Raw genomic sequence first — 25,213 nt, 5'->3', positions numbered from 1 at the left:
CACAAGTGATGACGTGGGTCTGCAGTGGTCTCTCTCTCCCGCTCTATTTCCCCCTTCCCTCACGATTTCTCTCTGTTTCTATTCAAAATAAGTAAATAAAGATAAAAAAAAATAAAGTTAAAAAAAGCAGGTATAATTCCACACGATTTCCAGTTCTGGATCGCCATTCCTTCTATTAGAAGTTAGCTATAGAGTCCTTCCAAGGTCACTGATATGGTTAACTACTATTTCTATAACTATCTGTCTATATTTATATCTACTTGCCCCTTCTCCCCCATGGTCCCATCTTGTCTTCCTTTCCTAGTCACACCTATACCTATTACTATTTCTGAATAGCCTTCCTTTTTTTTCTCTTCTCACTCAGGGTCCTGATGGAGTTGGGGTTCAGAGCCCTCTGGTCATCTCCTCCCTAATCCTTCTCTCCCACTGGAAGCATGGAACAACATTCTTTATGGGATGCAGAAGGTGGAAGGTCTGGCTTCTGTAATTGCTTCTCTGCTGGACAGGGATGTTTGCAGGTTATTCATACCCCCCAGTCTGTTTCTGTGTTTCCCTAGTAGGGCTCTGGAGTCTCTCTCCCTTTTTATCTCCTTCTTTCTGTCTTTATCCAAAATAAATGAATAAAAAAATTAAAACACCAGATTAATAAACTTGTCCTTGCCATGTAGATAGCTGGCCTCAAATAAACAAAGGATCCACTAAAGCAAACAGCAAAGTCATTCCTTAAGAACAGATGTGAAAGGCAGCAGGGGAGAGAGCACGGTGGTTATGCAAAGACTTTCATGCCTGGGGCAACAGGGGTCTCAGGTTCAATCCCCAGTACCATCATAAACCAGAGGAGAGGGGGAGGTGGGGACAGGGAAGGAGAGGAGCCAGAAGGAAAAATACCAGTTGATCTCACTTATAGGTGGAAATCGAGGGGAGAAAAAGACAAGGTCAAACACAAGATGAAACCTGGACTGGGTGTAGGTTATTGCAGAAACGTAAAGGACATGGGGGTTGGGGGAGGGATAGAGAGGGCATTCGGATAACAGTGGGGAGAAGTCTGGGTAGGTGCTAGGAATGGGATGCAGCTACCTATCACTAGAAGATGAGAGGTCACACCCATGTGCCAAAATCTTGTCCTGTAAATGATTTTCCCCCAATAAAACGACTTGAGGGAAAAAAAAATGAATGGGAGTGAGTTCATCACATGTCTCATTCCTACTTGAATGGAAATGAGGAGGCCCGGTGGTAGTGCACGTGGTGGAGCGCACCTGTTATATATACAGTGCACAAGGACTCAGGTTCGAGCCCCTGGTTCCCACCTGCAGGGGGAAAGCTTCACACATGGTGAAGCAGGGCTACAGGTGTCTCTCTGCCTCTCTCCCTATTTCTCCCTTCCCTCTCAATTTCTGGCTGTCTCTATCTAATAAATGAAGATAATTTAACAGAATTAAAAAGAAGAAAGGAAAGGAAAGGAAAGAGAAAAGAAAAGAAAAGAAAAGAAAAGAAAAGAAAAGAAAAGAAAAGAAAAGAAAAGAAAAGAAAAGAAAAGGAGAAATAATGGGCAGGTGGATTGCCCGGGGTGGTAGGTACATGGGGCTAGAGAATGGCTCCTCTCTCCTGGGGGAAGTCTTGGAAACCAGTGGCTGTGAGCCGATGAGAAGGTGTGGCACAGAAACACACTTACTACTTACTTCAGCTGTAAGAAATGATGAGACCTTCTTTTCCGATGTCTGAAGTGATTAAATGAGCTAAGCCTGAGGTCGAAGAAGGACTACCAGAAGACCTCACTCACAGCTGGAACTTCAGAAATAAAGAAAGGGAGACTACAGGGTAAAGCTTAAATTAGCTGTGGTTTGTGGCAGCAAAGAAAATGAATTGGAAGTGGTCAAGAGGGAGGAAGACTAACTTCAGTTAGTGGTAGATATTGTGTACAGACCACTAGAAGGAGAAAATAAGAGACCGTCACACATGACATCAACTGTCTTGCAAATCATTACTCCCTTCCAAATCCCCCCCCCAAATTGATATGAGAAGGAAAAAAAAAAAAAAAAGAATGGGTGTGTTGGGGGACCAGGAGGTAGTTCATCCACTAAAGCACACACTTTCCAGTGCCTGAGGACCTCAGTTCAAGTCCCTGGCCACCATGTGGGAGAAACATGCAAAGGAGAAGCTGTGTGAGCAGTGGGGCACTGCAGTGGTATTTCTCCTCCCTCTTTTTTCTTGCCTCCAGGCTGACTGGTAGGGCTCGGTGCCCACACTATGAACCCACTGCTCCATGCAGCCATTCTGTTCTTTCTCTATTGTATTGAGAGAGGAGGGGGAGATAGAGAGGAAAAGAGAAAGGCAGACACCTGCAGACCTGCTTCACTTCACGTGCCACCCCACAGGTGGGGATCATCAGAGGCTCAAACTCAGCTCCTTGTGCCACCCCCCCCCCCCCAGTCCTTCTCCTTCTCTTCTTTCTGTTTCTGGAAGAAAAAAAAAAGTCTATCTGGAGTGGTGAACTGTGCAGACATAAGAGCCCAGTTACAGAGTAAGAATATGTGTGTTACTCAGACGTCTCTCTTCCGTCCCCCCCGACCACATCTGCCTTTCCTTTATCCAGGAAATATTATTAAGGCTAACAGTATTAATAAAATGAAATGACACTTTCTGGAAGTGTCATGAATGCCTGTGACTCTTGATTTCATCCTCATAATGGCTAAAATTTAATGAGCTTGTGCTGTATATTTTCCATGTATATTTCTTTTAAAAAATATTTTATTTATTTGATATAAGGAAATTGAGAGGGAAGGGAAAGACAGAGAGGGAGAGACGCCTGCAGCCCTGTTGTGCTGCCCATGAAGTCTCCCTACCGCTTTGGGGTCAGGAGAATAAAATCCCAGAACTAGCAGATCATGTGTATTTCAAATATTCCCCGAATAATATCAAGGCGGGTGTGATTAACTTCTACATTTTATAGAGAAAGAACAGTAAAGAGAATATGTAACCCATCCAAGGTAATCAATGTTGCCAAAACTGGAAGCAAGAAATCTAATCCCAGGACCAGATGGTGGCACACCTGCTTGAGTGCACGTTACCAACGTGCAGGGACCCAGGTTCAAAGCCCTGGTCCCCGCCTGCAGGGGGAAAGCTTTTCAAGGGGTGAAGCAGTGTTGCAGGTGTCTCCCTGCCTCTTCCTTCCCTCTCTATTTCTGATAGTCTCTATCCAATAAATATAGAAAGGTAATAAAAAATTATATATAAATAAATAAATAAGTCTGACCCTCCCTAATCTTGGTTCACAGCCATAGCTTGATTCCTGTCTCAGGTCCACAATCCGTCAACTCCAGAACCTGGTGGGCTGGCCTCTGCCTGGGAACAGCTGCTGCCTGTTTAGCTTTCGTCTCCAGCCACCCCATCAGCCGGGTTTTCAGATTTACAAATCAGTCAGGGACTAAAGGGGATGAGGGAGAGGAAATGGGAAAGCAGCAGATTCAAGAGATTGTTATATTAATGGTGGTATTTGCTTGCTTGCTTGCTTGCTTGCTTGCTTGCTTGCTTGCTTGCTTGCTTGCTTGCTTGCTTGCTTCCAGGATCATCACTCGGGCTCAGTGCTAACATGAATCCACTGCTCCTGGGGTTTTCCTTTTTTTTTTTTTTTTGTTGGATAGGACATGGAGAAATTGAGAGGGGAGGGGAGGAAAGATAGAAAGGGAGAGAGACAGACACCTGCAGACCTGCTTTACTGCTTGTGAAGTGACCCTCCTGCAGGTGGGGAGCCCGGGGCTCACACAGGGACTTCGTACTGTGTATGCTTAACCAATGTACTACCTCTTGGCCCCCAACTTTTTTGATTTCTAGAAAGGGCAGGACAGAAACAGAGGCAGTTAGTATAACAAGGAGTAAATACTTCTCAGTCTAGTGTATCTTTCCCCACATCCACCCCCGCCACCTCCAACCAGGAAGAGGAGACACAATTGTTTAAAAGCAAACTTGCAAAAGACTTGGAAGGGGCCAACAAGAGGGCTCACCTGGACAGCAGACATGCTTTGGCATGCCCATGACCCAGGCTCCAGACAGGACTCCACTGTACTGAGGGAGGAGGCTTTGATGCTGTGGTCCCTTTCTCTTTGCCCTGGGCCTGTTTTTTTGTTTTGTTTTGTTTGTTTGTTTGTTTGTCCACCAGGGTTATCACTGGGGCTCAGAGCTTGCACAATGAACCCACCACTTCAGCCACCATTTTTACTTTGTTTTGACCAGACAGAGAGAAACTGAGAGGGAAGGGGAGATACAGAGAGAGAGAGAGAGAGAGAGAGAAAGATAGACACACCTGCAGACCTGCTTGACCTCTTGAAAAGCTTCCCTCCTGCAGGTGGGGAGCAGGCTCTCTAACCCAGGTCTTTGCGCATGGTGATGTGTGTGCTTAACCCGCAGCCCTACTTCACTGCTCGAGGAACTTGCCCCTGCAGGTAGGGGCTGGGGGCTTGAACCTAGGTCACTGCACAATGTAAAGCATGCACTCAACTGGCTGTGCCACCCCAGCCCCGTATGTTACCTTTTTTCCACTGAAGTAAAATGGAATCAGTTTTCTATATTACCTTAATACTCTCCATCTGAGATGAAACTTTTCTATACAAGCTCTCTCTTTTTATTTGAAAACATCAGTCCAGAGCAGTGAAGCCCTGATGACAACAGTAATAATACTAACAAAAAAATGAAACTTTTGAAAAAAATATATTGAGGGATATCTTTAGGATTTTGTAGGAAAAAAAAAAATACATTTCCCTTAGAAGATGAAAATACAAATCATAATAAAAAATTGCTTTTTCTTTATTGATCATTCTTGGGTTGTTATATAACACTTATTACAACTTTTACTGAAATTAAGGAATCAAAACAAAGATTTATTTGCAGGTGGTAAGCTTACCTCTTTGATGCCTTCTAACTTTGAATCATCACAAGAGCCACTCCTTTTCAATGTCGTCAATTTTAATAAAGATTTCAATTACAAATCAATTTGGATTTTAACATTCATACTGACCAAATATACAAGCTAACCTACTCAAGGGAAAGCAGCTTCATTAGCAGCCAGAAAAAATACAAACTAAATCAATAATGGATGCATGTTTTCTAGCAATATACTGGCAACAAAGTTCTGAATGGTAACAGTCAGTCAATGTTGGTGATGAAACAAAGTAACATACTTTTAGTGGAGGTGGGGATATAATTCAGTTTCACCTAGTGACTGTGAAATGGAGCAATCTAAACCTGAAAAAGGTTCCGAGGGCCTGACCTAGTAACTTCCTGCCCAAGGATATGTTCAAAGCAATAATCATTCAGTATGATTAGAATAAGCTTACTTTCTTCTCCTAGCTCCTACTCCTAACTCATACCTGTGTGGTCAGATTATCCTAGGATGACACACTAAGCAACTGCTTCTGGTACAAGTAGGTTCTTCCATCAGGTCTATCAAAGAAAGCCCTTGGTGTCTGATCTTTGTCAGTTACTGACGGGTTCTGTCTTAGGAGGACTTCGGTGTCTGGACATTAGTCTTCAAAATGAAGCCTCCAAATAAAAACAGCCTATGCTAGAGGCAGGTACTCTAAGACACTGTCTGAACCCGGAATCCCCATACTTCAGCCTTGATTTACAATCCCTCTGCTGACCAAAGCTGGCTGAGTTAAATTTCAGTTATGGAGCAAATAAAGTGCCTTCATATATATGAGCTCTCTATATATGGACTTTATATATATTGAAAAGAGACAGAGAAAAACTGTGAGAAACAAAGGGGGGATGGGGGAGGGGGAGAGAAAGAGGAAGAGACACCTGCAGCACTGCTTCACTGGTTGAGGGGCTTTCCCCCTGCAGGTGGGGACTGGGGGCTTGAACCCAGGTCTCTGTGCAATGTAAGATATGCACTCAGTTAGCTGTGCTGCCACCCCGGCCCCATATGTTACCTTTGTTCCACTGAAGTAAAATGGAATCAGTTTTGTATTTTACCTTGGAAAGCATTTAATTCTCTCCATGTGAGATGAAACTCTTCTATACAACCCAACAAAACTATGACCTGCCCAGTGAAGTAGCCAGTGTGCAAATTAAAGAATTAGCACAGAAACTATTTCTTTCATTCATTACAAACAAACCTATCTTCCCGACTTGCAATGCCTACTTATTCTACTCTCAGTCTTCATAGAATTTCCCCAAAGAGTGGGGCTCCCCAGAAAAAGAAATAAAATACAGAACATATGTTACTTATACAAATGCAAAATCAAAGCAAAGCAAAGCAATTATGCTTGTGGTAAATTTCTTCCAAAGTTGAACTTGGAGTATTTTCTCTAATATATAAATGATCACAAACAAGGAAAAGAGTTAAGCAAAAAACAAACAAAAAGTTTAAATTAAGAATTTAAAAAAATTATCTTTATTTATTGGATAGAGACAGAAATCGAGAGGGTAGACAGAGACAGAGAGGGAGAGAAAGGCACCTGTAGCCCTGCTTCACCACTTGCAAGTCCCCTGCAGGTGGGGACTGGAGGCTCAAACCAAGGTCCTTAAGCATTATAACATGTGCACTCAATCAGATGTGCCACCACCCAAAGCCTCAATATTTTTTTAATTCACAATTGAAAGACAGACTTTAAAAAGTAAGTAGTCCAATCATCTCATTCTCAGTGGTTTCATGTGTAATGACAAGCACCTTTTCTAATTTATTGTTTAACTGGAAAAGCAATGCTTTGCACTCTGGCTGTCATATAGGTGTCATTTCTCACTTGTGATTGGCATCTGTACACCACTCGCACCACCAGCCTTGGTCTTGCTCCACCATCATGCTTCTTTCTCTGACTACGTTAGAGCTGAGAAGCATGCATGCTGTAAGCACGTGTTACACTTCATCCATAAAACTGACGTGAATCCAGGTGCGCGAATCTTTACGTGAGCAAATGTGTTCATTCCCTCAGGGTAGAGTGACTGCTGGGGTGCCATGTGAACTACCCCCTGGCTTTGAAATATGTGGAGTAGCAAGGCTATTTCACTCGTACAGAGACATTTCAAATTTTAGTTATATCAGAGATGTTTACCCAAATGTATTTCCTCTTAGAGAGTCAGGTATCGCAGTACTCTACAAGCACGGTGTTTGAACTACTTTAAATGAGAGAAGCATCCTTAGAGTGGAATATAGTTCCTAGCCACCTGTGTGCATAGATCTTCCAAAGTTATCAAGCTACCCAGAAATACTTAAGCCATACACTAGAGATTATTTTCTAAAGCACAGAAAATTGGAAATATGGCTTCCCTTGGCATCATTTATCAGAAGTTGGAATGATTTCCATTTAAGTAATTCTCACCTCATTTGACACATTTCTTATCACTCAAAATACTGAGTTCAAATATAGGAAATGGGTTCTTTAAATACATAAGAATCTGAGTCCTGTCAATCAGTCTTAGGCATTACAGACACTGGCACACTTGAACCAACAATACTCCACTTCGATAATATCAAAAGATTTATACCATGCTCTTTAAGTAATGATGCCACATCTGTAGCAGCACAGTATTGATGAGATTTCTTTCAGATTGCTAAGAAGGGATCCATGAAACCAGTAAGAGGAATGTATTTTTATTCAAAAATAAACAGGAAGCTATTCAGATCTCCATCTCAAAATAGATGGGCTTTTCAGGGTAATAATGGCCTTTCTCAAAGAGATGACCATGTCCAAGGGATTTCTCCTAATATAGATGCAATTATCTTGATATAGAAAAGGCAAATTTATACCCTTGATTATCTGGAAAATGGTCTAGAAAAAGGGAACATTAGATGAGCCAGTTTTTTTTTTTAAATCAATTTCTCATCATGTATTAGCTTTTATGATGAGGACTAAGGAGGCAGAGATAAATTATGCATTAAAAACTGTCCTCTGGAAGTTCACAATCTGTGGGAAGAATGACAGATGCCAATAATTTCAACAGACAAGCTCACTTAATGATGACCTTTTTGGCCACCATCAGGCCAGCCCATCACCTGGGGCCCTAGTTAGGGAATCCTTGGAGTCCCTTATAAGTATTACAGGCCTAGACCTCAAATAGATGCCTCTCTCTACAGTTCATAACCACTGGGAAATGTCACTACAAGACCTTTTGTGGGCTTCTTGAGGACTGTTCCCTCACTATGAACTAGCAATGGTAGGGACTGCCCCAGTCTCTGAAGGGAGGCTGAGTTATCTAACTCTGACACTCAAGAAAACCTGGTCCTGAATTGAGTGCAGACTAGAGTGTACCCAGATGTGACCATGAACTGCACGCTAGTAGCTCAGTGTCACAGGGACTCAGAGGTTGTACAGGCTCCAGTGCTAAACAGAAACACATACAGCTCTGGGCAGATGACCCCACCAATGTGTCCTGGAGCTCCGCTTCCCCAGAGCCCCGCTTCCCCAGAACCCCGCCCCACCAGGGAATGAAAGAGACAGGCTGGGAGTATGGATTGACCTGCCAACACCCATGTTCAGCAGGGAAGCAATTACAGAAGCCAGACCTTCCACCTTCTGTACCCCACAATGACCTTGGGTCCATACTCCCAGAGAGTTAAAGAATTGGGAAGCTTTCAAGGGAGGAGACGGGATATGGAACTCTCGTGGTGGGAATTGTGTGGAACTGTACCCTTCTTATCCTATGGTCTTGTCAATATTTCCATTTTATAAATAAAAATTTAAAAAACAGAAAGACATAGATATGGGCCCCAGTTTAGGTCTGTGTGGTAAACAATTAATTACATTCATTATATTTTCTTTAAGTTTGCAAGCAAATTTCTACCTTAATCCTGCTTCACAGTTCCACTCTCAATTCTGACCCCATCTTCTCAGACAATATTTCTAGTCCACCCCCACGTTAGCTATCACGCTCAAGCAAAAATTAGTAAGATAAAGGCTCCTAGAAGCATCCTTAAAAATAGACTTCTTAGCTTCCTTCCACCCTAAGGTCCCTACATGATTCTGCTCTATTCCTATTTTATGGTTCCTGTTTATTAAACATTTCTCCTGCTTAGCATTACCCCTAAGGAAAGACAGAAACAGGCTGCAGATATGGATCCTCCTGCCAACACTCATGTCCAGCAGAGAAGCAATTACAGGAGCCAGACCTTCTGCCTTCTGCACCCCATAAAGAATTCTGGTCTATGCTCTCAGAAGGGTGAGTGATAGGAGCAGTAAACCAAAGGGCTCTGAAGTCCCATTCCACCAGCATCTGAAGAGCCAGCTTGGTCACCAGGAACCTTGTTTTAATACCAGCAATGAAAGGAAAGCAAATCTGAAAAACACCAAAGGAAGCCAGGCACAGAGAAGAGGAAAAAAGGAAAACACTGGAAGCAGTAGTAGGTAGAGGGGTGAACTGGAAAAGAAGTGAAAGCAGGACCCTGAAAAAAATGGGGGGAAATATATTTGCGTAGATACAAATAAAGTTATAGAACCATCCCGATTTGATGACCTGGGAAGAACTACAGCAGCTGCCAATGGAGAGGACTGAATTCTGGTGGCAGGAACTATATGGAATTACACCCCCTTTTTTTTTAATTATTATCTTTATTTATTGGGTACACACAGCCAGAAATCAAGAGGGAAGGGGTTATAGAGACAGAGACACCTATAGCACTGCTTCATCTCTTGCAAAGCTTTCCCCTTCCAGATGGGGACTGGGGCTTTGAACCCAGGTCTTTGAGCACTGCAGTCAGTGCGTGTGTGCGCGCTGACTCAGGTATGCCATCGCCTGGCCCCTCTTGGAACCTTTCATATTTAGAATCCACTCAGCTTCTAAACTTAATAGCTCTGTGAATTCCCACAGCAATTAGAAAAAAATTGAATATTAACAAAGAAGTCTGTACCGATAAGTAAACAAGGGTGCTTGTCTGAAATCAGTAATTCAGGTAAGATCTCAGTATAAAATATTCTAATTATTAATCCAATGGGAGATGATGATCTTAGAGGCCATTTTAAGAGGTAAGATGACACCCTCAATTAACACACACACGTTTAGGATATTAAGCAAGGACCTGGGATCCAGCACCCACTCCCCACCTGCAGGGGGCAAGCTTCTTGAGCTTAGGCAAGTCTGCAAGTGTATGTCTCTCTATCTCCCACTCTCCTCTCAATTTCTCCCTGTCCTAGCAAATAAAAGAGAAAAATCGTGTGGGTGGGGGAGAATGGCACACCTGGTTAAGTGCACTTATCACAATGGGCAAGAAGCTGGGTTCAAACCCCCACTCTCCACCTGCAAGGGGGACATTTCATGAGTGGTGAGGCAGGTCTGCACATCTCTCCCCAACCCCTCTCAGTTTCTCTCTGTCCTATCAAACAAAATAGAAAGGGGGAAAAAAAAAAAAAAGGCCACAGGGAGCAGTGGTGCCGGCACTGAGTCCCAGCAATAACTCTAATGGGGGAATAAAATACTGAGCAGAATGAGAATGGAATGAATATGGGGGGTGCAGGGGGAGATAGCTTAATGGTTATGCAAACAGACTCTCATGCCTGAGGCTCCAAAGTTCCAGGTTCAATCCCCCCATATCACCACAAGCCCAGAGGTGAGCCCTGCTCTGCTAGAAAGAAAGAATAATAATAAATGTCTGAACTCACGTAGTCATAAATTTGTTCATTTTTTACTGGTTTCTCTTTGGCAATGGAGCCAGTGTCCAGCTGACTTCAGCAATTAAATATCCACGTATCATCACCAAAACAAGACCTCATAACTTGCCTTATGTCTCAATACCTGCATTATTCCTTTGCCGAAGGATTCCAAAGATTTCTAACTTATTTGGTGGTGCAAAACAAAGCTTCCCATTTCTTTCAATTGCAGTGTCTCAGCTTTGGAAGCTATGATCTTTTATAAATTAAAGCAGTTCTTTATAATGGGTCTTTTTTTTTTTTTTAGCATTTTGGGTTTTTTTTTGCCTTCAGGGTTATTGCTGGGTGCCTGCACTATGAATCCACTGCTCCTGGAGGCTATTTTTTCCCTTTTGTTGTCGTTATTGTTTATTGTTGTTGTTATTATTGTTATTTCTGTCATTGTTGTTGGGATAGGATAGAGAGAAATTGAGAGAGGAGGGGAAGTCAGAGAAGGGGAGAGAAAGACAGACATCTGTAGATCTGTTTCACCGCTTGTGAAGTGACCCTCCTGCAGGCTCGAACCGGGATCCTTACGCTGGTCCTTGCACTTTGCACCATGTGTGTTTAACCTGCTGCCACCCAGCCCTCCTTTATAATGGGTCTTTTAACAAGGGTTGATGTCATCAAATGAGGGAGTTCATAGTTTAAGGATTCCAAAACTTCTCAAAGTATGTAAATTAGCTAATAAGCATTCACTAACAAATCAAACTTTTTCTTTTTAATAGCAATTCACATAAACATTCTATACTGTTTTAGAAATGTGGTGTGGAACTATATCCCTGTTACTTATTTATTTTGTTGGGGCTCAGTGCCCTGCAGCCATCCCCCCACCCCCTTATTTTCACTTGGTAGGACAAAGAGATATTAAGAGGGAAGGGTAAGATAGTGAGGGAGGGAGAAGAGAAATACTTGCAGCCCTGCTTCCTACTCATAAAACTTCCTCCCTGCAGGTGGAAAGCTGCGGTTTGAACCCAGGTCCTTCCTTGCTCCAGGAAATGTGTTCACTCAACCAGGTCCGTCACAGCCCAGGACCCATCCCTTTCATTATCTTATAATCTCACACATCGCTGTTAAAACACTGAAATACCATACTGGTTATGCAAGAAAGGCTTTAATGCCTGAGGCTCCAAAGTCACAGGTTCAATCCCCAGCACCACCATAAGCCAGAGGTGAGCACTGCTCTGGTTTCTCTCTTTGCATCTCTCCCTTTCTACATCTCTCCCTCTCTCTATTATTATTTTTTAAATCCTTTTTGTTGTCCTTATTTTTTTATTGTTTTAGTTATTATTGTTGTCGTCGCTACTGGGTAGGACAGAGAGAAATGGACAGAATGGGGAAGACAGAGAGGGGGAGAGAAAGACAGACACCTGCAGACCTGCACCTGCTTCACCGCCTGAGAAGTGACTCCCCTGCAGGTGGGGAGCCGGGGGCTCGAATTGGGATCCTTACTCAATCCTTACTCGGGTCCTTGCACTTTGCAGTACCTGCGCTTAACCCACTGTGCTACCGCCTGACTCCCCTCTCCCTCCCTCTCTCTTATTGAAATAAAAAACAAATAAAATATAATCTAGGACTGGGGAGAAAGCATCATGGCAATGCAACAAGACGTTCATGCTTGAGGCTCTCAATTTCCAGATTCAATCCCCAATAGCACCATAAGCCAGAACTTAGCAGTGTTCTGGCAAAGACAATTTTAAAAAAAGAAAATAAAACATAAATAAAGAAAAGAAGCACATAAAGGTCTTTAATGTTCCATTTGAAGTGAAATATACATTATAATTAAAGAATTACCATTAGGTTTCTGAAAATCATATACATGTATACCCACATATACACATATAAGCACATACCTCTGCACACACAACATATATATATATTTCCTCCCCCCAGTGTAGAACAAGAGAACAAGTCCAAGGCCTCCGGCTTATGTGAGACTATCATCAAATGACGTCCTTCCAGTTCCACCTTTACTTATTTATTTTACTTATTTTGTATATACTTACTATATCAAACTTCTGGGTGATGTTCCCCTGCACATCAAGTAAATAAACTTTGCCATAATGTGTTCCCAGTGCCAAAAACTGTAAGAAAAAAAAAAGGGTCGGTTTATTAATATACCATTGATACACCATTAGTGATAAGACCGATTTTCAAGTCAAGACTCTGAAAGTGGAAGTGGAGCAAGGAGGCTTTGGAAAATATGCATTCCTCAGAAAGACTGGTTTCCAGCTTCAGGAAAATAACAGAGCAACTCTGACTTCATTATGATGGAGCGAGCTGGCTGTCAGAATGACTCATGAGGCCCCTCATCTCCTGACAACTAATGGGGTGGGTGCAGTCTGTACACAAGGCCTGATGGACTGAGGCAGCAAATTAAAATGCTACGGTGAGAGCACGACCAACCCGTAGTGGAGCTCGAAGTCGGAGGGAACGGCCAAGAAATCCCCCTTAATTTATGGCGAGTGTACGAATCCGTGCTGTCACTGCTAAGTGTAAAATATTGATACCCATATAAGCAAAAGAAGATTATTTTTAGAAAGGAAAAAAAAATCTATGCTGGATGAGATGAAAAATCTATGCTGGGGATAAATTATCAGTTATCGTTAAACTGCCTCTCTAAAAGAAACTATATGGAGTGTAAATGTTTATGCTCTAATAAAAAAAATAGTCCTTTTCTGTCACAAAATAACAGCTGAGCTACATATTCATTTTATGATATAGAACAAGTTCAGAACACACGCTGCTGCTCTTTCAACTAACTCTGAACAAACCCAAAGAAACTTTAGGACTACTGGAAAAGCTGACATGAGACCCTTTCCCCCTTTGATTTCTCTAAGCATTACTCAAATAGTTCAGAATTCTCTGAATGTCATCTCATGTGAGCATGCCTCACTGCAGCTTATAATGAAATGCTCAGATACACAGGCAGTACTAAGCGTTGCAGTCAAGCAGCATGATCTTTAAAAAATAATAATAATAATAATAGTAACCTGACTGAAAGTCAAGATTTAAAAGAATTTCTCAAATGGAATTGCTTAAAATGAAATTTCCATTCAGGCACTTAAAATATGAAGCTACATTAAAGAGGAGTCACAGAAAGGGAAAGAAGGGGTTCGTTCATTAGAAATTCATCCCCTGTGATGCCTTTCACTCCTGCAAGGTTGCCTTTTTTTTCAGGAATGGAAAAAAAGTCCCCCGGGGAATAAAATCAATACTGGTTAATAAAACATCAGGTGTGCAGCCATAACTAGGTATGACGATTCTGCAGCACAGGCCTGCCTGAATACACCAGGCGTCATGCCGATTACTCAGCCAGGGCAGACAGCAAGCCTGTGGAGAACAGGATGCCTGGGCCCCGGGAAGGGAAGGGAAGGGAGGGGAGGGGAGGGGAGGGGAGGGGAGGGGAGGGGAGGGGAGGGAAGGGAAAGGAAGGGGAAGAGATAATTCTGGGGGAAAATTAGTCTGAATATTTAAAAACAAAACTGGATGTTGTTTCCAAAGCAAAACAACATCCTAATTAGAAATTGGGAACTTGCCACAAGGAATATGAAATGACCTCACTCATAGGCGCAACTTAGATTCAAAGAAAGGGAACCCACAGTGTGTGAGAAGTCTGACTAGCTGTGTGAATCCTACAGCAACAGAGCCAGGGTGGCAGCAGCGGCAGCAGTGGGGAGCCTGGAAGGGGTGGAGGGGGGCTGGGAGCCCAGTGCAAGATAGTGGGTGTGGTGTGCAGACATCAATCACAGGGAGATAAAAATCTGCATTCAGGTGACAACAGCTATCCTGTAAATCATTAGTGAGCCCAATAAAATGATCTGAAAAATTAAAAGAAACCAGAACTTAGATGCTTTTAATTTTCTCTTCACAGTGACCTAGTGACAATATCTGAACAGAAAAGCACCACAGAATACAAACTAAAATCAATCTGTACTTTACTTAATTTTGAGGCTATCTATGGGAAAAGAATGAGATGGAGTGGGGGTAGACAGCATTAGGTTATGCAAAAGAATCTCTCAGGCCCGAGGCTCCAAAGTCCCAGGTTCAGTCCCCTGCACCAGGAAAGAGCCTGGTGGACACAACCATAAACCAGAGCTGAGTAGTGTTGTGGTTAAAAAATAAAAAAAAATTAGATGTAGAAGTTCACTGTGCTCAAGTACTTAAAAATATTGATTCTCTTCATAAATACCATATTTAGCTCGTTTAAAAATTTAAATGGCTCAGATTCTTAAAATGCTTTAAAATGTATTCTTGGGTACCTTGACGTCTATTTACTATCCTTGTACTGCCAATTATAATCTTAACAAGGTTTTAAAGATTCTGTGCAAAGTATGTTACCCAAATATTAATTCCTTGTCTTTTCTTTCTTTCTTTCCTTCTTTTTTTTCAAATGTAATGGTTTAATCCATGTTGTATTTTGGAAAAAAAAAAAGATGAAATATGTATTTTAGTCTTACAGTTTCCACCTAAAACTGGCTGCTTTAGGAAATGTTTGGTGGGGGCAAAAGATACCTAGTACAGTTTGTGTGTGTGACGCCCTAGGTTCAAGCCACATAGGAGTTCCATGGATGACATCAAGTAAACTCTGTGGGTGAAGAAGCTCTCCCTCCCTCTCTCTCTCTCTCTCTCTCTCTCTCTCTCTCTCTCTCTCTCTCTCTCCTCTTTATCCTCACCCACACACACCTTATTTCCTCTCTCTGAAAAAGTAAAGAATGAAAAAAATTGGTAGAGGCTGCTCAGTGGTGGCATCCTGCATGCTCTAAGTCTTTAGTTTTTTTAATGTAAGAAAAAGAAAGAAAAGGGAAAAAAAGAAGAAAAGAGTGAAAGAAAATTCTCTTTTAAAAAAAAATGCAGTGACTTTAGAGAAGGAACCTTTTATTAAGGAAAAAATACTCAACATGTGCATTAGAATAAAATATTGCAAAGAGAAGGATGAATATGGGATGGTCTCACTCATGGACAGAAGCTGAGAAATAAGAACAGGAGGAGAAACACAGAGCAGAAGTTGGGCTGAGCTTGATGTATCACACCGAAATGAAGGACCACTTTTGGGGAGTAGAAAGGGTCAGGTCTGGAACATGATGGTGGAGGAGGAGGTGCTGGGAGGGGGGGTGAGTGTCATGCAGAAAACTGAGAAATTTTACACATGTCCCAACAACTGTATTTACTGCCAACTGTAAACCATTCGTTGCTCCAATGAGAAAAAAAGTTTTTTTTTAACTTTTGTGTTCTTAAATAAAAGCCAAATTTGAGAAAGCAGCTGAGTAGTTCTTTAAAAATGTATCTAACTACCAAATTACTGATGAGTCATATTATCTTTCCCTTTCAACTACTTAAAATCTAACAAAAATGCAAAATTGGCTACTAATCACACATGTGAAGGTAAATCCTTTGACAGTGACTCTCTAGCCATTAATAGTCTCGAACTCTCATTACTATATTGTAATTGTTTTAACTTAAGTGCACTTAAGACCCAGAATAAACAAAGAAAAAGAAATTTCACTATTCCCTTTCATGTTTCATGCTGAATTATAAAAACTAGATTCATTTTATAAATCCTCAGATGGGCAGCCGATATTTCTGAGTTATATACAAGCGTAATTACTTTCTTGAATAGCTGAACTTTTTGTAGGTAAAAAAACAAAAGCCCTTTAGACATCAGGAAGGAAATAAAAAGTAATGATTTCAAATGTGATTGGCCCTATGTATCATGTACATTTCACACAGTATTTTATAGTAGCCAAAGCATTGAGAGCAAGGCAATGACTTCAACTACACCATTGAAATCAAGTTTCAAATTGATGAGAATGCTCAGAGTTTTGGTAAGAAGCTTACCAGGACTTAAGGAATAACTGTGTAGGTGGGGGGAGAGGTGTGGGGGGGAATCATCTTTGATTTAAGTGACAAAGGAGATGGTGATATCACCAAAGAGAAAAGGGAATAGCTCACAAAACAAACAAACAAACAAACAAATAAAAAAATGCAAGGGCAGCGATAAAAATAAGAAAAATTCATTACAGAAATGTTAAATGTTTCAGAAAGCACATACACACACAACAAAAGGTAGAGCCATTTAGGAAGTACAAAAAGCTCCAGAATAAACAAAGTCTTCTGGGGAAATTCAGTGTGTGACAGGTGATGTAAATCCTAAAAACTGAAATCAATGTCTACGGCCATACCACCCTGAACACGCCCGATCTCGTCTAAAAACTGAAATCAAGAAAAAGTACAAACGAAAAAGAAATGTGAAGTGAGAGAGAAAAAAAAAAAAAAAGGAAGCAGAACCAATTCCTAAAAAATAACAACCTGTAAAGATATAAATGAAATAAAAGAACCAAAATGGAATAACAGAAAGCATCATGAAAATATTAAGAGAACAGTGTCAGGGTAAAGAAATAGAAGCGGGGCCAGGTGGTGGCACACCCAGTTAAGTACATGTTACAGTGCGCAAGGACCCAGGTTCAAGCCCCTGGTCCCCACCTGCAGGGGGGAAGCTTCACGAGTGGTGAAGCAGGGCTGCAGGTGTCTCTCTGTTTGTCTTCCTCTCTACCTCCTCCTTCCCTCTCGATTTTTGGATGTCTCTATACAATAAACAAACTTAATTAAAAAAAATTTTTTTTAAAAATAGAAGAAAAAGTGAAATTCATGGTTTCAAAAGCATCAACATGTAGACAGAAGGCAAGAACAGTGAGGCAGGAAATGGAAGGAGGGAGGAAGGCAAAGTGGTTAGGAGGGAGAAGGGGAGATACCTGCAGAATGCCCTATTGTTTGTGACACAGATGGAGGCCAGGGATTTGAACATGTGTGCCCTATGACTTGGCCAAGACACAATGTATTCATTCTTATCTGCCACAGTTCATTTATTTCAATTGTAAATATGTGTTCTACTAAGTCATAAATGTGCGGCTTCACCTCTACTAACTATCTGTAGTAGGTGAATCTAGAGACATTTTAGCTGTAGGTAACTAACTGGAGATAGACTTAGACTTACTGACTTCTGGCTTTTTTCCTTTTTCTACCAATGGTACTGCTGGGGCTCAGTGCCTGACAATGAATTCATCACTTCTGATGGCTACTTATTATTGTTGTTGTTGTTGTTGTTATTATTTGATACTTTGTGGTAGAGACTTTATTTGTGAGAAATGAGACAGAGAAGGAAAGACAGGGAGGTAAAGAGACGTCCGCAGCTCTGCTTAGCAGCTTGTGGCTGTTTCCCTCCGGCAGGTGGAGACCAGGAACTTGAACCTGGGTCTTTGTTCATGGTAGCGTGTGCTCTAAGCCGGGTGCACCACCACCCAGCCCTGCTTAGGTTTATTTTATATTAAAGTATGTATCTTTAGGAAAGAAGAAAATGAGATGACATAAGAAAAAAAAATGGGAGGAAGGGCCTTAAAAAGTAGAAGGGGGCCCGGCAGGTGGCTCACCAACTAGAGCTCACATTTTAGCATATTTGAGGGCGCAGGTTTGAACCCTGGCCACTACATGTGAGCGCCTGCATGGAAAGAAGTTTGGGAGCAGTGTTATAGTCCCACCTCTCCCTTTCTGCCTCTCAGCTTTGAGAGGAAGGAAGGATAGAGGAAGGAAGGAAGGAAGGAAGGAAGGAAGGAAGGAAGGAAGGAAGGAAGGGAGGAAGGGAGGAAGGGAGGAAGAGAGGTTGGTCAGGAAAGGGAATGGAACAGAGGCCTGCAGGAACTGCTGAGGACACACGAACAGCAGCACTCGCAGTGAGACAGTAACCTCTGTGGAGACCTTCTACCAGTCCCCGGCTGGCGGGCTCAGTCCTAAAGCACTGGTGCAGAGTTCAGAGTGTGCCCGGGGCCTAGCAAAAAGTAGGAAGGTAAGTGAAATACAGGGGCTGATAAACACAACTAAAACAGTGACTACCTGAGAGACATGGAAGATCAAAGAAAAAGAAAACAGCACACATCTGTGATGACGGTTCCAACACAGAACAGAACGGGGTTGGTGCTATAACTGCTACAGAAAACCTCAAGGCTGAGAGAAGCCCAGAGAGCGAGCACTGGGAGGGTCTCAGCACCGGGAGCGGACAGCAGTCAGAGCACGAGTGAGTGCGAAGGCGGGGAGCTGAAGCCGGACAGAAATGAAGGTGCACGGAATTAATGCGGGCGCAAGAGCTGCAGGGCCAGCTTGCGGTGAGGGGGGGCAGAGGGACAACGAGCTGAGAGAGGCGAGGGAGGGCAGCAGTCGAGGGAGATCAACGGCGGTGAAGCCAAACGGCGGGAGGGGGTTCCTGGCCATAACAAGGAGCAAAAGCAAGATCTCTTATTATAGCATGGTGGGGTGAGGAATCTGTTGACGGTGGAATGGACCCTCAAAAAAAAAAAAAAGGACTTGTACAGAGGCAAGGAGGAGGCAAGACTACCGACTATGCAGAAGAGAAGCAGGAGATGGATTTGAGCCGAGTCCGTCTCACAGAGGGACCAAAGCTTACACGCAAGGTCCAAAGAGAAGAAGGCAACAACTGAAAGAAAGTGCACGGCCTCCGGCATCTGCTTCTGACACGCAGGGCACAGGCACGGGCTGCAGTGCGGTGGGCGACTTAGCCTAGACTCAGAAAGTGCGTGAGGGCTCTGGGATGGTTAAAACCAAGCTGTGGGATATATTCATTCATTCATTCAGATCCTATGTAAGGACTGATTTGGGACCTTCCTACTGATTCCTATAAATTTTTATTTTGTTTTATTTTAATTACCTTTATTTATTGAATAGAGGCAGCCAGAAATTGAGAGGGGAGAAGGAGATAGGGAAAGAGACAGAGAGACCCCTGCAGCCCTGCTTCACCACTAGCAAAGCTTTCCCCCTGCAGGTGGGGACCGGGGACTTGAACCTGAGTCCTTGCGCACTGTGACATGTGCGCTGAACCAGGTGTGCCACTAGCCGCCCCCCCAATTTTTTTTATTATCTTTATTTATTTATTGGCTAGAGATAGCCAGAAATTCAAAGGAAGGGGGAGAAACAGAGAGATACCTGCATCACTGCTTTACCACTCATGAAGCTCTCCCCTGCAGGTGGGGACTGGGGGTTTGAACTCTGGTCCCTGCACGTTGTAACATGTGTGCTCAACCAGATGTGGCACTACCCTGGCCCCCATTTTTTTCATTGTTTTTTTATTTATTTATTTTCCCTTTTGTTGCCCTTGTTTTTTATTGTTGTGGTTATTATTGTTGTTATTGATGCTGTTGTTGTTAGGACAGAGAGAAATGGAGAGAGGAGGGGAAGACAGGGGGAAGAGAAAGACAAGACACCTGCAGAACTGCCTCACCACTTGTGAATCGACTCCCCTGCAGGTAGGGAACTGGGGGCTCAAACTGGGATCCTTATGCCAGTCCTTGCGCTTTGCGCCTCCTGCACTTAACCCGCTGTGCTTCCGCCCGACTCCCTTTTCATGGTTTTTTTTTTTATTATCTTTATTTATTTATTGGATAGAGATAGCCAGAAATTGAAAGTAAGCAGGATATAGAGATGGAAAGAGACAGGGAGATAACTCCTTTTTTTTTTAATATAAGATTCTATTTATTTATAAATGAGATAGGAGGAGACAGAAAAAGAGAACCAGAGCATCACTCTGGTATATATGCTACCAGAGATCAAACTTGGGAACTCCTGCCTGCTAGCCCAGCACTCTAACCACTGTGCCACCTCCAGGACCACTTCCTAGGCTAACACCTCCAGTGGAACCCCTTCTACTCTTGTGTAACCCACACTGCTTATAATCTTAGTATCTTTCCTTTTCTAATACTTATGGCTTGAGGAACTAAGTCATAGATTTTATAAAAATAGCTTACTATAAATCTGTCCTGTCTGCGTTGTCTAAATTCTATTCAATGCACCCTTGCAGAATGCTGTGTTTGTGTCTATGAACACTGATATACATATTATATATATATATATATATATATATATATATATATATAATAAATTTGGTTATTTTGCTTTTTCTTGGTAACAAAAGGGGGGGAGGAATAATGGAGGAGAGACTTGGTGGTTAGAAAAAAAAGCATCACAAGTACTCAAGGACACTACAAGAGAGTCCTCTGCACGGCTTGTCTGACCTTGTCCTGGACGGTCATGCAGCTCGCGGCATCCTTCTGGAGAATCTCAGTTACCCCATTGGAAAGCCTTTCATACTTCAGTCTGGGTTCCTCTTCACTCTCTCCTTCCTACAGGAAAAAACAGGAAATGACAGTGATCATGGACTTTTTTTTTTGAAGTAGTCAGAGACTCAAAACAACTCTATTTTTTTTTTTTTTCTTTCTTCATTATATTGAAGACGTAACAGTTTGCAGTGCAGCTGTTGACACATGGCTACAACCTCTCATCTTCCTATGACAGGTGTCTGCAGAACACTCCCATCCCCAACTTAGGTCCTTTCCCACCATCCTGCACCAGAACCCCAAGACCCCCTTCCCTTCTCCCTCCCTCTCCTTCCCCAGAGTCCTTTGCTTTGGTGTAATACACCCCACCAGTCCAAGTTTCACTTGGTGCTCTCCCTTTCAGTTCTTGTTCTTAAGTTCCACCAGTAAAATGAGGTCCCCCAATATTTGTCATTCTCTTTTTTGGCTGATGTTTCCTTCAAATCCCATCCAAGACGAAGCAAAGGAGAGGGCTTCCTCGTTTAAACAGCTGCACAGTACTGCAATATACCACAACGTTCTTAGTCTTTCAAATCGTGCTGTTAAGAACATAGGCGCACACAGATCACTTTGAATGGGTGTGATTTCTTCCTTTGAATATATCACCAGGAGAGCTGGCAGGTCTTAAAAAAGGTCCATTCCTAGTGTTTGGAGAAGTCTTCAGACTGTTTTACACAGGGTTGAACCCATTCACTTTCCCACAAGCAGCACTAGAGAACTCTTAATGGGAAGACTAGAGAGATGGTTCCCTGAATGATTGTCTCTAACAATGCCAGCCAAAGGGTAAGATTTCCAAGTTTCACACCCAACTAGGTGTGTATCAACGGCTGTCAATTTATTGGTAGAATAAGTAAGTCTACAAGCTGAAAACAGAAGTACATATACCTACCACTGAAACTAATCAACTTAAGTATATTAGATAAAATGCAACTGTCTGGTTAAGCGCATATGGCAAGAGACCGGCGTAATGATCCTGGTTTGAGACCCCAGTTCCCCACCTGCAGGGGAGCCGCTTCATAAGCGGTGAAGCAGGTCTACAGGTGTTTATCTTTCTCTCCCCCCCCCCCCGTCTTCCCCTCCTCTCTTGATTTCTCTCTGTCCTATGCAACAATAACAACAGTAGCAACAATAATAACAACAACAGTAACAATAGCAACGGCAACAAAATGAACAAAATGAAAAAAAATGGCCCCCAGGAGCAATGGATTCATAGTGCAGGCACTGAGCCCCTGAAATAACTCTGGAGGCAGAAAAAAAAAAAAAAGAAAGAAAGAAACTGTCTGCCCTACTATACAGAGAAATGCCAATAAAAGGTATGCAGTCAAAGTACTCTTCGGTGTGATCCCAGGGTCATAACTATTTATTTTTATGTGTGAGAGAGAGAAGACAGAGCACTTGTCAGCTCTGGCACATAGTAGCACTGGAAATTTATATCTTGGGTCTCTGAATTTCTAGGTATGCAAGTCCTATACCCCAATGCTGAACTAACTACCTTCCCACCCCCTAGAATTTTCTATTTCAAGGTTAGAATGATTTCTGTTTTATTTGAGAACATATAGTTTTAACTAGGAAAATATAATTTTAAATTACATCAAAACAAAAAAACCTGCCAATTTTGCCCTCTGGCTGTAAACATTTTAATATTTTAAATATTTAAACAGATGCACAATCACTACTTCTGTTAGAAACTATGTCTACCTTCATCTTGATAAAACTAATGCATTAAAAATCTCATAATCATGTTATATTTATCTCAACTAGTTCCATATATGCAATCACCAAAAAAAACAATCTTTAATCCCCATAGTTAAGGAGTAAAGCCAGTAATATGTATTGGCTAGAATGACCATGAAGGGATACATGGCTATAAATATTATTATAATAATTCAGAAAAAAATACTATATCACTATGCAATTAGAAACACACAAAAAAAGTGTATATATGTTGAAAACTGTGATGGGCAAAAATTATCCAAAATAAAAGTTCATCAAAACTAGCTAGTCAGTGACTTTTTTTTTTTTTTAAATCAATGTATAGTCCTCACAAACATTTGAATAGTTCCCACACTGATGTAACAAAAAGACTCGATGACCACACAGCACCGTCAACCTAGGGCATCAGTCAAAGGACTGGTAAGGCAGTGTGAACTGGACAGGCCAAGATGCCTAGACCATGGTGAGGGGAGAGGCATTTTGCTGTCATTCTCTCCGGAGGAGTTTATCAGTTCTGTATTTAGAAAGCAGACCAAGAACTCAAACTCAACCTGGGAAGAAGGCCACAGTTTCGGGATAGGAGGAGCAGCGAAAGGTTTGGTGCTTCAGGGAAGAAAAGTGACAAAACTGAAGACTTAAGAGGCTAAAATGCCAGGGAAAAGCAGGGAGTTTGCTAGATGGCCATTTAACCAGACAAGGTCACTGTCAATGGCAAAGCTACAAAGTCAAAGAGTAAAAGACTACACAAAAAGCTTAAAAAGTGCAAATTCATGCCAGAGGCATGCAGGGAAATGCTTTATCAGAAGTGTAGCTATGCTTCAAGCTCCAGGACCAAACAGGACGGCGCCAGTGCACTGAGATGTGTCTGGTGCTGTGGTGACCCTGTTTCTTATTATCTGAAATGAGAATGATGTGGAACTATACCCATTTTCTCAAAATTCTGTGAATTCATATTAAAACACCAATCTTACACACACAGAAAGAAAGAAAGAAAGAAAGAAAGAAAGAAAGAAAGAAAGAAAGAAAGAAAGAAAGAAAGAAAGAAAAGGAGGCCTGGGAGTAGTGAATAGACACACCTGAGGCCTCAGGCCCACCAGAAGTCAAATCATGGAACATTTTAATATTATCATGGAGTTTCTTATAAAGTGAATGATTTTTAAAGAGACCTTTGAAATGCAAGTTTCCTTTTAAAATTCAAATAGTCTGCTATTGGATTTTCATGAGTTTTTTTTCTATTTGTGACATGATAATGACTTACACAACTCTAAGTTTAAACACAACTTAAAGTTTATAGATATATAGCATCATACTTCATCTACCACCAAAATTCTGAACTCTTCCCTCCCCCATCCAACAGAACCATTATAGTTCTTTTAAAAAAAAAATCTTATACTTAGTTTATTATTTATAATTTAATGTTTCACTTGTGTATATTCCACAAGTGAGTAAAACAATCTGGTAGCTATCTTTCAACTCCCTTACTGCTCAAAACATGATCCCCACAGGTTACATTCTCTTTGTCCTAAGTGAGACAATGAAGTCTTTTAATTGCATAGCAGTATTCCATTGAATATATGTCTCAGAATATATGTCTTATTTTCTTTTTAACAGAGAACTGTTCCTCTTTGGCTTATGGTGGTGCTGGGTATTGAACCTAGGATCTTTGGTGCCTCAGGCATGAAAGCCTTTTTGCAGGGCCAGGCAGTAGCACAGTGGGTTAAGAGCACAAGGCATAAAGTGCAAGGACCAGCATAAGGATCCCGGTTCAATCCCCTGGCTCCCCACCTGCAGGGTGGGATCGCTTTATGAGCGGTGAAGCAGGTCTGCAGGTGTCTACCTTTTGCCCCCCCCCCCCCCCCCGTCTTCCCCTCCTCTCTCAATTTTTCTCTGTCCTGTCCAGCAGCAATGACAACAATAATAACAACAAGGGCAACAAAAGGGAAAAAAATGCCTCCAGGAGCAGTGGATTCATAATGCAGTCACTGAGCCCCAGTGATAACCTTGGAGGCAAAAAAAAAGAAGGGAAGGGGAAGGGGAAGGGGAAGGGGAAAGGGAAGGGGAAGGGAAAGAAGGGAGGGAGGGAGGGAGGAAGGGAGGGAGGAAGGAAGATCTTTTTGCATAACCACTATGCTATCTCCCTAGCCCTGTCTCGTAACTTTTTTTATCTATCATGTGTCAATGGGCATTCAGGTTACTTCCACTCCTTGCCCATTGAGAATAATGCACCTATGAACACAGAAGTACGTATGTCCTTTCAAATCAGTGTTTTCATGTCTTTTGGATATATGCCCATAGAGCTGATTTTGAATATTTCAGTTCTTAAAGTAATTAGAATTCCTAAGAGACTGTTCTAGAAAAAGAAAGCCTTTATTTTATACATTCATGACCACAGTTGATTATTGATTTGCTTTTTATTACCACTTGATTTTTCACTGTGGAAGTTCAAACTGCATTTTAATAGTACAGTTGTGTTTGGGGGGGAAGTTAATGTTCTCTACTATATCCAGCCTGATAACTCTGGATATTTATTAAAAGCATCTGACCCTAGTCAGATGTGGTTGATGACATGAGACCAAGTAAACCATCCATCTTGTTAAAATTCCTAGGAGTTCAGCAGAGGTCTCCCTCAAGGTGCAGCTAAACTGGATACAGACCACCTGCATACAGTGACACAGGAGTGCTCAACTGGTGATAGATCCCTGCTGGCTTAACCTGGGCTTTACGTCA

General features: G+C 42.0%; 1 protein-coding gene across 2 annotated transcripts in view; it reads right to left on the bottom strand.

Annotated features, from left to right (window-relative positions):
- VPS41 (VPS41 subunit of HOPS complex) overlaps positions 1-25,213 on the bottom strand; it is a 102,052-nt gene that overhangs the window by 47,384 nt on the left and 29,455 nt on the right. For both annotated transcript variants that reach the window (XM_060195837.1, XM_060195838.1), the window contains exons 3-4: positions 20,693-20,800; positions 12,623-12,700 (exon numbers count right to left, since the gene is read on the bottom strand). In XM_060195837.1, the coding sequence (XP_060051820.1) occupies positions 12,623-12,700; positions 20,693-20,800 (186 nt within the window). The remainder of the gene's footprint in view (positions 1-12,622; positions 12,701-20,692; positions 20,801-25,213) is intronic.

The sequence above is a fragment of the Erinaceus europaeus genome, chromosome 8, assembly GCF_950295315.1.
Source record: "Erinaceus europaeus chromosome 8, mEriEur2.1, whole genome shotgun sequence".
In the NCBI taxonomy this organism is placed as follows: domain Eukaryota; kingdom Metazoa; phylum Chordata; class Mammalia; order Eulipotyphla; family Erinaceidae; genus Erinaceus; species Erinaceus europaeus.
The sequence above is the reverse complement of the archived record's forward strand: the minus strand, read 5'-3'. Positions and strand labels throughout refer to the sequence as shown.